The sequence below is a fragment of the Stegostoma tigrinum genome, chromosome 4 (genome assembly GCF_030684315.1).
Source record: "Stegostoma tigrinum isolate sSteTig4 chromosome 4, sSteTig4.hap1, whole genome shotgun sequence".
NCBI classification, from domain to species: domain Eukaryota; kingdom Metazoa; phylum Chordata; class Chondrichthyes; order Orectolobiformes; family Stegostomatidae; genus Stegostoma; species Stegostoma tigrinum.
The window spans coordinates 122,186,679-122,205,481 of record NC_081357.1 but is presented as its reverse complement, the minus strand read 5'-3'; the positions used below and the strand labels follow the sequence as shown (position 1 = coordinate 122,205,481).

The 18,803-nt window shown below is 42.5% G+C and overlaps 1 protein-coding gene across 1 annotated transcript in view; it reads right to left on the bottom strand.

Annotated features, from left to right (window-relative positions):
- Nucleotides 1–18,299, bottom strand: part of LOC125452592 (platelet-activating factor acetylhydrolase) — a 55,973-nt gene extending 37,674 nt beyond the window's left edge. The window contains exons 1-4 of the mRNA XM_059645711.1: nucleotides 17,843–18,299; nucleotides 5,032–5,177; nucleotides 3,405–3,518; nucleotides 1,684–1,981 (exon numbers count right to left, since the gene is read on the bottom strand). Of these exons, the coding sequence (XP_059501694.1) occupies nucleotides 1,684–1,981; nucleotides 3,405–3,518; nucleotides 5,032–5,177; nucleotides 17,843–17,966 (682 nt within the window). The 5' untranslated portion in view covers nucleotides 17,967–18,299. The remainder of the gene's footprint in view (nucleotides 1–1,683; nucleotides 1,982–3,404; nucleotides 3,519–5,031; nucleotides 5,178–17,842) is intronic.
- Nucleotides 18,300–18,803: the final 504 nt, after the last annotated feature.

Here is an 18,803-nt window from a genome sequence, read left to right as displayed (position 1 = left end):
ACATCCCAGATGTCCAAGTTCTTCAAGGACCGCAACTTTCCCCCCACAGTGATCGAGAACGCCCTTGACCGCGTCTCCCGTATTTCCCGCAACACATCCCTCACACCCCGCCCCCGCCACAACCGCCCTAAGAGGATCCCCCTCGTTCTCACAGACCACCCTACCAACCTCCGGATACAACGCATCATCCTCCGACACTTCCACCATTTACAATCCGACCCCACCACCCAAGACATTTTTCCATCCCCAACCCTGTCTGCTTTCCGGAGAGACCACTCCTCTCCATGACTCCCTTGTTCGCTCCACACTGCCCTCCAACCCCACCACACCCGGCACCTTCCCCTGCAACCGCAGGAAATGCTACACTTGCCCCCACACCTCCTCCCTCACCCCTATCCCAGGCCCCAAGATGACATTCCACATTGGCAGATGTGCAGGTGAACCTCTGCTTAATGTGGTATACTGCATCCACTGTATCCGGTGTGGCTTCCTCTACATTGGGGAAACCAAGCGGAGGCTTGGAGACCGCTTTGCGGAACACCTCCGCTCAGTTCGCAACAAACAACTGCACCTCCCAGTCGCAAACCATTTCCACTCCCCCTCCCATTCTTTAAATGACATGTCCATCATGGGCCTCCTGCACTGCCACAATGATGCCACCCGAAGGTTGCAGGAACAGCAACTCATATTCCGCCTGGGAACCCTGCAGCCTAATGGTATTAATGTGGACTTCACCAGTTTCAAATTTCCCCTTCCCCACCACATCCCAAAACCAGCCCAGTTCGTCCCCTCCCCCCACTGCACCACACAACCAGCCCAGCTCTTCCCCCCCCCGCCACCCACTGTATCCCAAAACCAGTCCAACCTGTCTCTGCCTCCCTAACCGGTTCTTCCTCTCACCCATCCCTTCCTCCCACCCCAAGCCGCACCCCCATCTACCTACTAACCTCATCCCACCTCCTTGGCCTGTCCGTCTTCCCTGGACTGACCTATCCCCTCCCTACCTCCCCACCTATACTCTCTCCACCTTCGGTCCGCCTCCCCCTCTCTCCCTATTTATTCCAGTTCCCTCTCCCCATCCCCTTCTCTGATGAAGGGTCCAGGCCTGAAACGTCAGCTTTTGTGCTCCTGGGATGCTGCTGGGCCTGTGTTCATCCAGCCTCACATTTTATTATCTTGGATCATTGATGGTGTTTTCAGTTTCTACTGTGAAACATATGTAGTGGATTAAATCTACATCAATCTATCTTTACTAGCAGTAAAGAACTGTGAGAGATTAGTTAGAAGTAGTACAGCAAACATTTTATGAACCAGCATCTATGGGACCAGGAGTGAATATTCTGGATAATCAAGAGTACACATAACCGCAATAAAAACTGACCAAGCAAAGCTTAAAAATAAAAAGTAAAAACATCAACACACCTCCTAAAATCAGTCAGTAATAGAAACACATCACTGTTATACTTTATTTAAAGAATAAATACTCAGATTTTGCAACAGATCACACTATTTTGAGGTATATAATTTTACCAGTTTATCAAGAGTGCTGGTTTAAGTAAAAAGCTTGCTGTATTCACATTTAGCTTGCAACTTGTGGTTTGAGTCTGGATATCAGAAAAGTTCATGCTTTGAAGCGTCTCATACTTCTGATCAGTCAATCATTTTTCAGATATAAATGCTGACGTTTTCCTGATGCAGTTTGGTGAGAAAGTTTGTTGCAAACTTCAACAAAATGTAAAGTGAACAAATATTGAAGCTTTATTTGCAATGTTATTTTATCGTTGATCAAAAAAAAGGTCAAAGCAAGAAACATAGGACAACGTTTCTTACCATACAAATGGCTTAAAATATAGTCAACAAATTTTCTGTTACGTTTAAGAAAATCAGCCAGCCCATAGTAATATTCACGGTTAGGAATCCACAATGGTTCTTGTTGCTTCCCACTCTGTTCACATGGGTAGTACAAGCGTAAGAAGTTTCCCTGTTGGATAAATGCATACATAACACAAAGATATGAGCTAGGAAGCCCAAAAGTAAATGGAGTACTTAGAAATACAAATTTATTATCTGCACTGAAAATATTTAAAGTATTATAGCAGGTTCATAAATGCATGATAGGAACATAATAAATAGGTGGTAGAGTAGGCCATTAAGCCCTTCAGGCCTGCTCGTCCAACCAATAAGATCATGACTAATCTGATTGTGGCCTTAACTCCTCTTTACCATCATCTCAATAACTCTTGACTCCCATGTCAATCAAAAAATGTTAACTCAGTCCAGCAGATACCCAAAGATCCAGCATCCAGCATACTCTGGAGTAGTGAATTCCAAAGGTTAACAACCCTCTGAAGAAATTCCTCCTCAATTCTTCATTGGAGGAGACCTCTATGTTGCACCTGTGTTTCTTAGTTCCAGATTTCCCCAGAAGAAACAACCTTTCAGCATCTACCCTGTCAAGTCCCTCAAATCTTTAATGAGTTAATAAGACCACTGCAGCATCCAAACGGAGTCTGACTGGAGGGAACAGTGCCTTTCCTTCTCAGGTCCAAGCATTTATGTGGTGTTAGAATGGATAATTGACTTCGACTGTCAAAATGACCTAGAGACCACATCCTTCTATATGTCTCCATGTCTGTCATCTACTTAGATTTGCTCTGAACTTTAAGGCTAACATTACGTAGTTAAGCCCACATCCCATGAATTAATAAAAGCACAATAATTTGGGGGGGGGGGGGGGGGGGGAGAGGAGAAGTGGTGTTGGTGGCACTCATAGCCTCATTAAATATTCTACTCATAAATTAACTATGGTTGTACAGATAATACTACCATAGCCCATTATAAGACGGATATTAAAGAGGTAACAAATTACGGCTATGTTTTTTAATCTTTATCACGGCATTTCTAGTTGGATCGCATTCCATAAACCTCGACTGATCTACATATCTCACTACACCATCACTTCAAAAATAAGCTTCCCTTTGCCTTGGTATTTTTTTTTTTGTGTATTGTCCAGATGAGAACAAGATCTAAAGCATCAAACAAAATGTGAATTTTTCATAAGTACTGAATAATTTAGAATATTAGAGAAACACAGAAGAATTTGGTGAGGTACGTGAATATGTTTTTACAGATGTGGACGAAAAATTGAGTGGTGGACTTAATGTTCAAGACTGACTCAATGTTCAGATGTGTTTGGACTGTTGAAACAGTATGGAGCACTGAAGTGCTTTTTTTAAAAAAAATAAACAAAGTAAAATAGCTTCCATATGCAGAATACATTGTCTGAAGTTGTTCACGTGTATTTCATTCATTTTCTACATCTTTAGATATCCACTTCAGCAATCTGCATATTTTTGACAGCTTACAACCCGTACAATTTTTGCTGGTTTATTTAAGCTCCTTACCTGAATTGTATGACCATCCATCAAATCCATACATCCGACAAGATTTGGTCCTTTCCCAGGAGGAATTCCAAGAGAATGACTGCCATAGTTCCCCATTTCTGTTTGCCTATGTACCTGTGTATTTTTTTTTAAAAAAGCAAACGATCAACAATTGGGCCTACTGGTTTTAATCAATCTGTGGCCAAGTGTCAAAAAAATATTTCTTTAGACCAAATCTTTGTGCACAAATACATATTGAAATTAGGGAAATTTATCAGTTTCATCATTATTCTGTACAACCATTCAACAGTAACCCTCTCTACAACATTTTGTACTGAGAAGCATTATTCTCAATAGTAGGAGATTGTTGAAATGTAGCTTTCCAACACGACTACTAAAAAATTCAAAAACATTGATCAGAGAAACTAATTTATTTTTGAAAAGCAAAAGGACAAGTGCAATTGCCAGAAAGCACAGAGTACTTGAAAGCATGTAACACAAGTTAGCAATCACAATCTTAAAAGGAAAGAATCTGATAAAATCAACTATATAGTTGCTGAGTACCCGGCCATCACAGAAAACATAGGACTGAAAATAATCCAAGTGTCTATGTAGATCTCCTCCTACCATGCTGGCCTCGTTTGTTCAATGTAACAATGATGGAAACTTCATAATAACTGATTTGTATCAATACTCCACAACAGATTCAGATATGGCAGAAGACAAAACCAGTAATGGAGAGGTCTGCGAACCAAAGCCCGAAAGTTTGGGTCCATTAACTTCATTGTCCAGACAGATGACGGGTACGACTCCACCCAGTCACCAGTCTGGTTTCAGTGGTGATGAGAGCCTGCTGGTGCAGCGAGTATTAAAATAGGGCCACTGTTAGTGTCGCAGCTGCTCAGAAATAGCAGGGACCCAGGTTCAGGAACAGATATTTCCAAACCTTAGCATCGAATCACTACCTTATTGAAGGCTCCTTTCTCATCTCTCCCCACAATCACACGAGCAGACCAATCCTCTGCTATCCCCACTGAATTGTTGATCCACTTTCCTGGGCCACCATGATGCCCAACATTGCAAACAGTTCTCTCTTCAGTCCTTCTGTAATGTACTTTGGATTCTTTCAAAGCTGCACCCATTCTTCAAAAACAAATATGAAATCTCTGCCCTGGCAAACTACCATCACCAACCTCCCTATGTGCTCTTGAAGTCCTTGAATGTGCGGTCACCTTTTTCCCCAGAACTCCACATAGGAGCCTTTCCAATCAGGATCATCAGACTCAACATCCCCCGCATCCTGGAATACGACAATTTATATGGAATGACTGGCAGTAATGTCTTTTCTTTACATGGCCTATGTTTGACCACCCAGCCATAGCAGCCATGCTTTCAGCTGTTTAGCCCTGGAGTCCTCTCCTTCAATCCCGTCACCTCCCACCCGCTTCCTCTTTTAAACGTGCTCCTTAAAACTGGTCCTTTTGACCAAATGTTTGGTTAGCTGTCTTAAATCTGCACAAGAAAGGTATTAATGCCAAATTTTGCTGGACGAAACGATGGCCAGAATAGCAAAGCTACATTTGGTGAACTGTGTACAGTGCTGATTACCTTATTTAAGGAAGGATGTAAAAGTTCACTGGACCAGTACCTGAAATGAACAGGCTGTCTTATGCCAAACGTTGGACAGGCTAGGCTTAGATCTACTGAAACAAACAGAAACAAACAAGCTGCAACTTGATTGAAACAAGATCCTCAGGAATCTTGACAGGTTGGATGTGGATAGGATGTTTCTTCCTGTAAGAGAATAAGAAAAAGGGTGCCTGTTTAAAAATCTGTTAGAACCAAGATGTGGCAGTCTTTCCCACCTTCTCAGGATAACGAGTGGAAGGTAGAAGCAGTGCCCTTACATGTTATTAAAGGCAGATATGGGTAAAACTTTGTTAAACGGAAATGCAGATTTGAGTTAACAATGAGATTGATCATGATCTTGTTGAATGGCTGAGCAAGCTGGAGGGGCCAAATAGTTTTCTCTTGCTCCTTGTTCTTATGGTCCTTTTAATTTTAACTTAACATTATTTTCAATCTTAATGTACTCAAAAGATTTTTTAACTCTTACCCCTTTGACCCACCTACTACTCAAGTCTTGGGACAACCACTCCCATCTCCGTCTGTATTACCCAAAAACATCTTGAAAATACCGAAGATATGGTATGTACATGAGAATCCCCATCATATTGATCATTGCTAATATGCAATACAAGACAAGACATCTGAGTCATCTCTACTCTTGAATGTCAATGCAATTTAGCAAAAATCTGGTCTACTTCTTTCTAACCACATAATTCAAATACAGTATTAACCACTCATTTGCAACTACGCTGTGTTTGCAAAACGGTTTCCTGCTCAACATCTCCTCAGTTCACAAATGTTATAGGTCAGTAAAAAGACGCAATATAGAGCACGTAATACTATCACACTTAGTTCGGATAAGGAGATACCTTCTTGTAAAAGAATCTTTAAATAGCAATACAGCAACCAAAGCCATCTTAAAAAAGGGCTTACATGTGTTTTAAAATTTAATCTATCCTCATTAAAATAAGGTTTGTTCCTAAAATTTTAAATTAAGGACAAAAATACTCCTTCCAGTTGATTCCAAATGCATCTATCTCGCCAACCAACTGCACTACTCAGGAAATTGGCATCTGCGGATTCTATTATCTTATGTTGTTGAATGCACTACTCAGGAAACTGGATCAGGTTGCAAGTAAATGGGAAATGTGCTGCTACACTTGCTTAGTGTGCTCCCAGATATAGCTCTCTTACATCACATCAGTAACTATTCTGATTCAACTTATTTCTTTAAAATAAAACCAACTTGCATTACTGCAGCACCTTTCCTCCAAGAAACAAAAGCAAATTGCCTTGGACAGGTGCACAAAACCACATACAGTAGGTATTAAAGATAATGGGAACTGCAGATGCTGGAGAATCTGAGGTAAAAAAAAGTGTGGAGCTCGATGACCACAGCAGGCCAAATAGCATCTGAGGAGCACAAAAGCGGATGTTTTGCGCCTAGACCCTTTATCAGAAAGTGGGGGGGGGGGGGGGGAAAGAGTATGAGGAGAGGGTTCTGAAATAAATAGGGAAAGAGGGGGAGGCGGATCGAAGATGGACAGAGGAGAAGATAGGTGGAGAGGAAACAGACAAGTTAAAAGGGGCGGGGATGGAGCGAGTAGAGGTGAGTGTAGGTGGGAAGATGGGGAGGGGATAGGCCAGTCCGGGGAGGACGGACAGGTCAAAGGGGTGGGATGAGGTTAGTAGGTAGGAAATGGAGGTGCGGCTTGAGGTCGGAGGAGGAGATAGGTGGGACAAATAACAGGTTAGGCAGGAGGGGTGAGCTGGGCTGGTTTTGGGATGCAGTGGGGGGGGGGGGGGTGCGGTGGGGTGAGGGGAAACTTTGCAGCTTGTGAAATCCACAAAGTGATACCATTGGGCTGCAGGGTTCCCAAGCGGAATATGAGTTGCTGTCCCAGCAACCTTCGGGTGGCATCATTGTGGCACAGCAGGAGGCCCATGACGGACATGTCGTCAGAGGAATGGGCAGGGGAGTTGAAATGGTTCGTGACTGGGAGGTGCAGTTGTTTGTGCATCCTGGGAGCAGATACGGTGGAGTCGAAGGAATTGGGAATAGAGGATGGAATTTTTGCAGGAAGGTGGGTGGGAGGAGGAGTACTCCAGGTAGCTGGGGGAGTCGGTGGGCTTGAAAATGTATATCGGTTGCCTGAGATGGAGACAGAGAGGTCCAGGAAGGAGAGAGAGGTATCAGAGATGGTCCAGGTGAACTTGAGGTTGGGGTGGAAGGTCTTGGTGAAGTGGATGAACTGTTTGAGCTCCTCTTGGGAGCTGTACCCACACTGGCCCGAAACCCTACCTCTTCCTCCTTTACATTGATGACTGTATCGGTGCCGCCTCGTGCTCCCAAGAGGAGTCCTAACAGTTCATCCACTTCACCAAGACCTTCCACCCCAACCTCAAGTTCACCTGGACCATCTCCAACACATCCCTCACCTTCCTGGGCCTCTCTGTCTCCATCTCAGGCAACCACCTAGAAACAGATATACATTTCAAGCCCACCAACTCCCATAGCTACCTAGGATACACCTCCTCCCACCCTCCTTCCTGCAGAAATTCCATCCTCTATTCCCAATTCCTTTGCCTCCGCCGTATCTGCTCCCAGGATGAGGCACTCCACTCCCATACATCTCAGATGTCCTCGTTCTTCAAGGACTGCAACTTCTCCCCTCTGCAGTGGCCGAGAACACCCTCGACCGTGTCTCCCGCATTTCCCACAATTCATCCCTCACTCCCGTCCCCGCAATAACCGCCAAAACAGAACGCCCCTCATCCTCACATACCACCCCACCAATCTCCGGATCCAACGCATCATCCTCCGACACTTCCGCCATCTACAATCTGACCCCACCAAAGACATTTTTACATCCCCAGCGGTGTCTGCTTTCCGAAGGGACAACTCTCTCCTGGACTCCCTTGTCTGCTCCACACTCCCCTCCAACCCCACCACACTCAGCACTTTCCCTTGCAACCACAGGAAGTGCTACACCTGCCCCCACACCGCCTCCCTCACCCCCATCCCAGGCCCCAAGACTTTCCACATTGGCAAATGTGCAGGTGCACATCTGCTTAATGTGGCAAACTGCATCTGCTGTACCCGTTGTGGCTTCCTGTACATCGGGGGAAACCAAGCGGAGGCTTGGGGACCACTCTGCAGAACACCTACGCTTGGGTCGCAATAAACAACTGCAAGTCCCAGTCGTGAACCACTTCAACTTCCCCTCCCATTCCTTAGACAACATGCCCATCCTGGGCCTCCTGCAGTGCCACAATGATGCCACCCTAAGGTTGCAGGAACAGCAACTCATATTCTGCTTGGGAACCCTGCAGTCCAATGGTGTCAATGTGGATTTCACCAGCTTCAAAATCTCCCCTTCCCCCACTGCATCCCAAAACCAGCTCAGCTCGTCCCCCCCCTCCCTAACCTGTTCTTCCTCTCAACTATCCCCTCCTCGCACCTCAAGCGGCACCTCCATTTCCTACCTTCTAACCTCATCCTGCCCGTTCCCCCCGGACTGACCTATCCCCTCCTCACCTACACTCACCTCTACAGGCTCCATCCCCGTCCCTTTAACTTGTCTGTCTCCTCTCCACCTATCTTCTCCTTTATCCATCTTCAATCTGCCTCCTCCTCTCTCCCTATTTATTTCAGAATTCTCTCCCCATCCCCCTTTTCTGATGAAGGGTCTAGGTCCAAAACGTCAGCTTTTGTGCTTCTACGATGCTGCTTGGCCTGCTGTGTTCATCCAGCTCTGCACTTTGTTACAGTAAATATTAAGATAGGTTACCTAACCAATTGGTCATTTGGCATACTGCTTGTAGAAATAGCAAAAATACCTTTACCAGCAGACAACACCAGTTAAAATGTGACTTTAATATGTGAAAAAGTATGTGACTCAGTGAATAAGCATTACAATTGCATTTTCAACAGAGTCAAAGAATGCATGCTCTCGATCAAAATTCAGTGACTCCACCGGTGACCATTACATTATCAGACTCAAGGGAAAAGTGATCCATACCAATACATCTGAGGCAATTCTATCATTTTTGTTTAAACCTAGGTAAGGGTCCTCTTTTTGTGAAGTCAGGTTTGTTTTAAGGAGGTATGCTAACTTCCCAAAAATATATTTGGCTTCAGTAAATCAATACAAACAACATTAGATTAGAAATGGTAGAAACAATTCAAAAACTGACAAATTGAAAAGTAATTTAACAGCAGAGTTTAATATTTAGAGAAATAAATGTTAGCTTCAACTGTTTTATGTCTATATCTACATTTGTACCTACAGGATCCAAATAGAAATAAAAAATAGAGTAATTCTCAGATTAAAAGCATTGCCGAGCATGTTGCAGGTGATACATATAAGCGGTGGAAGATGTGAATGTTTAAACATGGGATCAATCTGTCACGTGCACTGGAGTGGTGTTCATCCAGGTAAGTGGAGAGTATTCACTCGTGTCTTACATTTTAAAACAATAAAGGACTTCATTGAGAGTTGCTCATACTTAATATGGTTGGCCCAGTTTATTTTCAAGAGTAACATTATTGAATGTCAAAGGACGGTGGTTACACACTGTTTTGTTGGAGACTGTCATTGCCTGGTATTTGCGTGGGGCGAATGCTACTTGCCATTTATCAGCTCAGCTCTTGCTGCATGCAGGCACGTGCTGCTTCGTTATGAGAAGTTACAAAAAGAATTGAAGCTTTAATAAAATCAACAGATTTATCACCTTACGATGAAGGGAAGGCTGTTATTGCAGCAACTGAAAATAGGGACAGCAGTAACACTACTCAACTGGTATCCCAGAGGTTCAGATCATTGCTCCACAGCCACAAGTTCAAATCAGACCACAGTAACTAAAGGAATTTACGTTCAAAGGATTAGTAAATTTGGAATAGCACATTTGTCTCACGAGTGGTGATTATGAAACTAACATATTCTCTAACACCCATATATCCTTCACAAAAGAAGTCTGCTAGTACAGTCCACAGGACCCCAGACCCACATCAATATGGTTGACATTTCAGCATCCTTTCCAAGAGCCTAGTCACTCACTCAGTTTATCGCTTTGGCAATTAGGAACAGGGGCTTCTGCCCATCAAAAGATCAAAACAAAAGGTTGTTGGGCCTCAGGCACTCTTCTGAAGAAATCCTGTGATATCCTGACTTAGAGATGACTGGTTCCCAGTAAACACAATGATTGCCTTTTCTGTTGGGTATGATTTCAACCAAGGGAGAGTTCTCTTCTCTCATTCCCTTTAACTTCAAATTCTGCAAAGTCAGTTTGATTCTACAGTGGTCAGCTACTATCTTACTCTCACTTCTTCTCTCTAATTCAGCTCTTTTGCTCCTGTTTGGACCAAGGCAGACAGTAACTGCCTGGATTTGATTTGTATTACTTTTAGTTAACAGGAAAATTTCCCACATTTTTAAGTAGACGCCAGTGTTGTAGCTGTTCTGGAATGAGTTGACTCATTTTGGAATGAGTCTTCTGTGGTACAGCTGGGATTTTAGTGGGGCCCACAGCCTTTGCTGTCAGACTCCACTCACTATCCCGCATTTACAATATAGTGAAATATTCAACATAATTGGTGAATATGCACAGGGAATGTATGATTGTAATAAGTGATAGGCAATATTGTTCACATGTGTTAGATATAGTTCGGAAGACATTTGCTAGACTGATTCCTGAAATGAGTGAGTTGTCTTAGGAGGATAGATTGGACAGACTTTGGTTTCTGCTGGAGTTTTTAACAACAAGGGGTGATATAATTGAAGTGTATAAAAGGTCCTGAACAGTTTTGACAAAGCGGATGTGGTGAGAATGTTTCCTTTTGTTGATAAGGCAGTGCTCCCCTAGTTCTGGACTTAAAATTAGGGGTCAGCCTTTTAAGACAGAGACAAAGAGAATTAGGACAAATCAAATCCAGGCAGTTACGGTCCCATCAATCGTCTCAATACTCAGAAAGAAGCAATTGAATTTGTTAACAATAGCGCAGTACTTACTTTGCAACAAGTTGCTCACTGCTCAGTTGGGTTCGACAAGAACTTTCTCAGGACTTTGGAACTGTGCCTCAGAAGTCAACAGAGGCAAGATAATGAATATTTTTAAAGGCACGGGTAGACTGATTCCCTTTCCGAACAAGAACCTAAGGTAATAAGAATGTGAAATTCAAAACACAAACTGATCAGCCGTGATCTGATCGAACGGCAGAGCTGGTTTGAGGAACCAAATGGCTACTTATGATCCTAATTTGTACAGTCAGTCAAATTAACAATGAAGTTAACACTGCTCCTGCATAATTTGTATCACAACTGTAGGTGAGGAACAGATGTGTGGTTAAATGCCAATGGACAAAGTTCGTTGTTCAAATTGAGCTGAAAAGAATATTTTACTTTTGGCTCACAGCAGTGTTATGCTTTGACTCAAGAAGTTTGGATTTACATAATGTCAGTTGTACAACAGATAGGAGTTAAACCCGCAGCAGAAAAATCAGATTATTATGAACACACACACACAATTTTTTTTTGGAGAATGGAGTGATAGTAGTCAATTACTGCTGCTCAGCCTCAGATCGAAAATTAACTACAGGTAGCTCATTCCTTCAGGTATTAATTATTTTTGGAAATTTTACAAAATGTTAAAAATCATTTTTACTGAATATTTTTGCTCTTGTTCTAGATCCAGAGTTGCTTTGTATGTTTGTACCATTTGTTTTTGGTCAAATTCACCTTGTATAATTTACGTTTGCTTCTGTGTCTTTGTTTATGTTACAATCTTCAAATCTCTTGGTTAAACGGACAACTTATTGATTGCCCTCTTGACCAAGATCCCAGGTGCCCAGTTTACCTCACTTCTCTTCCCAACTTACGAATTCAGCTACTAAGGAGGCAATAATATGAGCTGAAGGAAGGATGGGGTAAATCCAAACAACAGGTTCCATTAGAAACCTTACTACATGTTCAATGCCCAGTGTGTTACCAGCATCAGCCCTTGATGATTTCATTTATCAGGAAACTATTATAGGAACTGGATTGGTGCACTGCTGGTTCTGCTAGAGTTCCCTGCCTGCAGTGATTGTTCACAGACTCCCATAAAGCTGCTGTATCTTTTTTCTCCAAATACAGGTAGGGCAAAGTGGCAGATCCCAATTCCGCCTCAGCTGAGTATCAAAAATTCTTGTTGCTGGTATTAATTTGATCCACATATTCAACCACCTGGCCAACTAATTTAATTAGGACATCTTAACTCTCTATTTAAGGGAGACCTGACATTAAAGCAATGCAGATTACTTTGCAATAAAAGGAGACAGAAGATTCCAGCTCCACTTTAAAAATAATCCAAATTGAGTAACCTTCACTTCAGTTTCTGTTACAAAATCAGAGCCAGAGTGCACGTACCTGATACCTACAGGACCCAAACTCATTTCAGCCCTATTGATGTGATGCTTTCACTAATTTTTCTCCTGACTTTTTTTCCAAAAATAATGAGTAATTTTAAGTGTGAACACTTTATTCCAATACGGGAGCTACTTAAAAATGAAATCAAGGAAGCATCCCAAAAACTGCACTGGCAAGTGACAAATATCAATTTAAAGATGTCTGTTCTGAAATGGTATCAGCATTAAAAATTGGATGTCAACATCAAATGCTTAGGTTTCTCCTACATTTGTTATCGTGAAGAGAGATGGAAATGCAAATAGGTTCATCAAATAAATTTAAAATTAAATAATACTTTGCTACACCCAAGTCAAAGTCTCTTTTTGCAAAATAAATAAAGCAGATGCAAGGACCAACATTGTGGCGGAGGTTGAAAATTTTGTTTAAACCTACTTTTCTCATGAATCTGTTCAGATATGCTATTATACAACTCTGAAGCAATTGGGATTTTAACCAGGGTCGCTTAGTCCGCTGCACCACAAGGGTCCCTCATGACAGTGGTTGACCCAATCTCACATTAAATGTTTCAGCTGATGGGGCTTCAGGCAATTCAACTTTCTGACTGACTCCACCAGCTGTTAATGATTAATATTGTCAGCAGTTTCAGTCAGTTGATCGAGAGAGATCAGGCCAAACACTTCCAAGAATGTTTTAATCCATTCAGATGGATTTACTCAAAAGATAGTAAGAACTGCCGACAACGGAGTCAGAGATAACAGTGTGGAGCTGGAGGTATGCAGCAGGCCAGGCAGCATCAGAGGAGCAAGGAAGCTGACATTTCGGGTCAGGTCCTTCCTTCAAACATTCTTCAGAACGCTGAAGAAATGTCATGACCCGAAACGTCAGATTTCTTGCTCCTCTGACGCTGCCTGCCCTGCTGTGTACCTCCAGCTCCACACTGTGTTATCTCAGATGGATTTACTGTCCAGAGAGTGTAATGGGCTCTGAACAACATTATTTTCCCGCTGGTGATCAGTCTCCTTAGCAGATCAGATCAGTTCAGCTCAGGTCATGAAAGAAGCCTTTCAGAGTAAAATATTATTCTGTTGTTAAGGTGCAGATGTATTTGAGCTGTGTGCATCCTTAAAGCTTCAAAAATTTAGCTATTGTTAGTATGTCAAGTTAAAACAAATCTATTTAATTTCTGTTTGACAAGACAAATCAAGAAATCAGAAAACACTTGTATTTTCCATGTCAACTGAGAAAAGTCATTAAAAAAAAGACCTGAAATACTTACTCTCTCTTTTTACAATGCCGATAAATTGCAAAGTATTTCCAGTATTTTCCATTTTTACTAAAAGAAATTACTATCTCTCTTTTGTTAAAATACTTTTTGACAAGTGTGGCTAAAACTCGACAGATAAATCAACAAATATATTTTAAAAATCTGTAAAAGTTCATCTTTCAAACAAGACCGGAAGTCAAAACTGTGATATCATGTGGACATTAGAGATCAAATGCCACCTGTTTACCCCCAATCAATCATTTTCCCTCAGCCAATTCCCAAAATTGATTAGCTAGCAATTTGTTTCACAGACCATAGAAATTTACTGTCCACAAACTACCTACTACGTTTCCTGCTACAGCAGACAGTATACCTTTTTCATAAATATACTTCATTGGATGTTGGTTACTTTGGGACATAACTTGCAAAAAGCCCTGCGGAAAGAAAGTTTTTCTTTCTTTGGATTAACAACATTACAGTTCAGAGTTTTGGCACACATTAAAAAAGGGTAGTATCACAAGATGACAATTGACTATGAATAAACACAAAGTCCCTAACCATAATAAAGGCAACCAAAAAGATAAAAGTGAAGACCTGCAATCATGCACCTTATCCACAAAATTAGCAAATCTATTCTGTGCCGAATAGACATATTGAGACCTCCTAACATGCAGTTTGATTACAAGTACCAGTATATAAACAACTTTGAAGATGAATGTAGTTCGATGCATTGATTGACAAGTTTCAAAATCCAGCATTGCAGCATAACTAAAGCTAAAGCAATATCAGCTTTTATGGAATCATGGAGATGTGCAGCATAGAAACAGACCCTTCAGTCCAACTTGATTTTACAACCCAATGTCCTAAATTAATCTAGTGCCATTTGCCAGCATTGCCCATATCCCTCTAAACCCTTCCTATTCATGTACCGATCCATTCACTATTTAAATGTCATAATTGTACCAGTCTCCACCACCTCCTCCAGTAGCTTATTCCGTACATGCACCGCCCTCTGCTTGAAAAAGATTGCTCAGATCCCTTTTAAGTCTTTCCCCTTTCATCTTAAACTATGTCCTCTAGTTTTGGACTTCCCTATCTTGGGGAAAACGGCCTTCACTATTTACCCTATCCATGCCTCTCATGATTTTATAAATCTCTATAAAGGTCACTCCTCAGCCTCCAATACTCCAGGGAAACAGCCTATTCAGCCTGTCCCTATAGTTTAAAACTCCAACCCTGGCAACATCCTTCTAAATCTTTTCTGAACCCTTTCAAGTTTCACAACACCCTTCCCATGGCAGAGAAACCAGAATTGAACGCACTGTTCCAAAAGTGGCCTAACCAATGTTCTATACAGCTGCAACATGACCTCCTAACTCCTATACTCAATGCACAGACTAATAAAGGCAAGCATACCAAATGCCTTCTTCATTACCTTGTCTACATGCAACTCCATTTTCAAGGAACGATGAACGTGCACTCCAAGGCTTCTTTGTTTGTCAACACTCCCTAGAGCCTTACCATTCAGTGTATAATTCCTGCCCTGATTTGCTCTACCAAAATGCAGCACCTCACATTTATCTAAATTAAACTCCATCTGGCCACTAGCCTCCTCCAGTGTCACAGCAACGTGAAATGCAAATTTGAAGAACAACACCTCATCTTCCTTCTGAGAACCTTACAGCCCAGAGGACTCAACATTGAGGTCTCCAATTACAAATAACTTTGTCACCCATCCCCTATCTCCCCTTCCAGCCCCTCCTCTCTTCCATTCTACCTTCTGACCTCCCTTCCAGCCACGAACTGGATTCATCCTCCCATTGATAAAACCAGGTCATACTACCACTAGCGTCCACCTATCACTGCCATTCCGCTGACTCCCTCTCCCCCTCCCTATCTCCACATTCAGTCCTGAAGAAGGGTAATACCTGAAATGTTGACTGCTCATTTCCTCCAGATGCTGCCTGACCTACTGTGTTCCTCCAGCTTCTTGTTTGTCTACTTGGATTCCAGCATTTGCAGTTTTTTTGTATCTATCTACTACGCCCTAGCCCATCTGATCAAGGTCCCACAGTACTCGGAGGTAACCTTCTCTGTTGTCCAACACCAATATTGTTGTCATCTGCTAACTTACTCACCATACCTCCTATGTTCACATCCAAATTATTTATATAAATAACAAAAAGCAGTGGACTCTGCACCCATTCTTGTGGCATAATGCTGGTCACAGGCCTACATATTCTAAACTGTTGCATAAACAGAAACATCTTTGGCTCAGTTATGCTACCTCGTTTGCAATAGCTTAAGAAAGAATAAAACCTTCAAGACCAGATGAGCAGTTTAATTCTTCTGTTAGACTAAATGACAACTGTATTTCTCATTGATTAGATTCCCATTCAGAAAGATTACTTCATTTTGCATACCAATGCTGAGTGTATGAGAAGCTTTCAACTCAAAAATATAAATTAGAACTTCGCATGCAGTCGACCATGATGTGAGCAAACCAGCTGTATACACACACGTAAAAAAATCTCGTGAACCAGAACACAACGAAAAGCTAGATACAAAAAAAATGCTCTTCAGTACTTCCATTCAAAGGTAGAACATGTCACAATTCCTCTGCCATCACTGCATTCCACTCTTTCTCAAAAAGTCCCAATTGCTCAAGCAGCAAATGAGATATATTTTTGTGATCTTGAAAAATTGTAGTCATTGTACCTCTTAAACTCAGTTGACAGGGCAGGGGCTTCAGTTTAATGGCCCATCCAAAACGCAGCACTTCTGAAAGGCTAACACTGTCAGTACTACACCAAAATGTCAACCTAATCTGTTAAACTCGGACTGAAACTCAAACCTAGCTTCTCACTCAGAGCTGGAAATATTACCAACTAAACCAAGGCTGACAAATTTCCAACACAATTTACAAATTTACCTCATTAGTTTAAAGCTGTTCCACCTTAGTGCCATATTTTAAGTTGAAGTAATATTCAAGATGGAGGGTCTAGGCCTGAAACGTCAGCTTTTGTGCTCCTGAGATGCTGCTTGGCCTGTTGTGTTCATCCAGCTCCACACTTTGTTATCTTGGATTCTCCAGCATCTGCAGCTCCCATTATCTCTGTTCAAGATTCACCTTATCCATTCTCGTTACACATTCATAAACTACATTTTAGAATTAACTACCACCCTCCCAACACACAACCCTGAAAACGCTGATCTTATCTTTCTTCGATGCTAACGTCAGAAAACTAAAATCGGCAGGTTTTGTGGGTTCCTTTCTTGCATCTCCAGCGCTTGAGACTGAAACTGGGAGGAGTATTTGAGATGCCATCTCGCAAAGGCCGGAACAGAGGGAAACTTCGACTTGGCCAGATAACCAAACTGGCTTTGTTGATTCTGCTGAGTTTAGTGAAACCTGCAGACGCATTTCAATGACACTCAGAGAGCGCCTCTCGCCCACCTTGATATTGACACAACACTGTGTTGAATCCTGTCAACAATAACGAAGTCTGTCCCCGCTATCCATATTCGCTTTCTAAATCCCACAGGTTCAATCGCTGCCGCCACCGCTTTCTCCTGTTTAGGCTATGTGGTAACCTACACAAATTTAACAATTTTTCATTGTTCATACACAAAAAAACCTCTGAAAATGTCGCGGATAAAAATCTTAAGAAACACCATTCCCTTTAAACCATTGTTCGGCGTGGTAGCTGGGGGCGGGAGAATTACTAACATAACCTTCAGCCTAGTTAACAATAACCCAGCTTCCTAACCTTCAATTCTCCAGAAATTAGCCTCTGCTGACTACCCTCTTTGCGTGGCTGAGAAGTGTTTCTGAACACATAAATCAGAGTCTGCGGTGAAATCCCTTTCCCTTGCACTGTTTCAACCCCAGGTGGAACGTAAACTCAGTCGATAAGTGCTTTTTTTTGTGTGTACGTGGCAGACTTTTAACTCTGCCGGCTGGCTTCCATCAATCATTTCCACTCCCAGCCTATTCTTTTCAATTGCTGCCCTAAACGCGACGTACAATGTAATTCCCTCGCTTTACACGCCGTTGCCGAGATGGGAGATGTCATTGCGTTAAAGCCGTTTCCTTATCGCCCACTTCCAACACACGACTTTGTAAATATATATTCAGAATCACAATGCACATTTCTTACCACTGTAAGTGCGGTGTTTTGTCCGCTGCTGACGTGAACAGCTTCCCAATGAATTTGACAACAAAGCCTCCGAACCTCCAGAGGCTCTCACCGAATTCCCCCTCACTTGACACACTCTCTTCATACTTCAGAGGACACGCCGCTGCATTCCTGGGCTCGGCCCAATGCCAGCTCACAGCCCTCAAACCGGGACTCTGCCCTGTGACTGGAACCAAAGCACCATGCCTTTCCCACAAAAACCGAAAGAAGCAGATAAGCCCTTGTGACGCTGAACGGGAAACTGAAAGAACAGCCGATCTTTTAAAGGAGCACACCGAATCAAGGACTGAGCGACAAACTTCACCCAAATAAGTGTTTTTAAAACACTGCAGTGCTCCAGGCCCTACCTCTGAGTTTTGTGACCCACCTGAGGTGGGTCTGTACAGGGTGATTAGCAATAAAACAATTGAAAGACCTGTCTCCTGTCCAATGTATATTCCAATTTTTATCGTCCCTGCTGGTTGTGGAAATAAAAATGACATAATGAAGCTTTAAGAGTGTGCAAGGGTTTTAGTTCAGGAGAGATTTTAGGAAGCACTTCTACAGACAAAGGGTTTGGAACTCCTTTCTGCAAAAAGCAATTGATGTCTTCAAAGCTCAGTTTGAGCAGAATGCTAGTGGCAAGATGATGCCTGCCCCAGACACACCTTTTCCCTCTGTCACCACTGCAGATGTCAGGTCAGTCTTCCTGGGAGTCAACTCAAGGAAAGCGAATGGCCTGGATGAGCACTCAGATGCTGTGCAGATCAGGTGGAGGAGGCGGAATTCACTGACATCTTCAACCTCTCCCTCCTACAAGCCGAAGTCGCCACTTGCTTCAAAAAGACCACCATTATTCTTGGACCCAAGAAAGCACATGCAGTGTGCCTTAATGACCACCACCCAATAGCTTTGACCTCAATTATCATGAAGTACTTTGAGA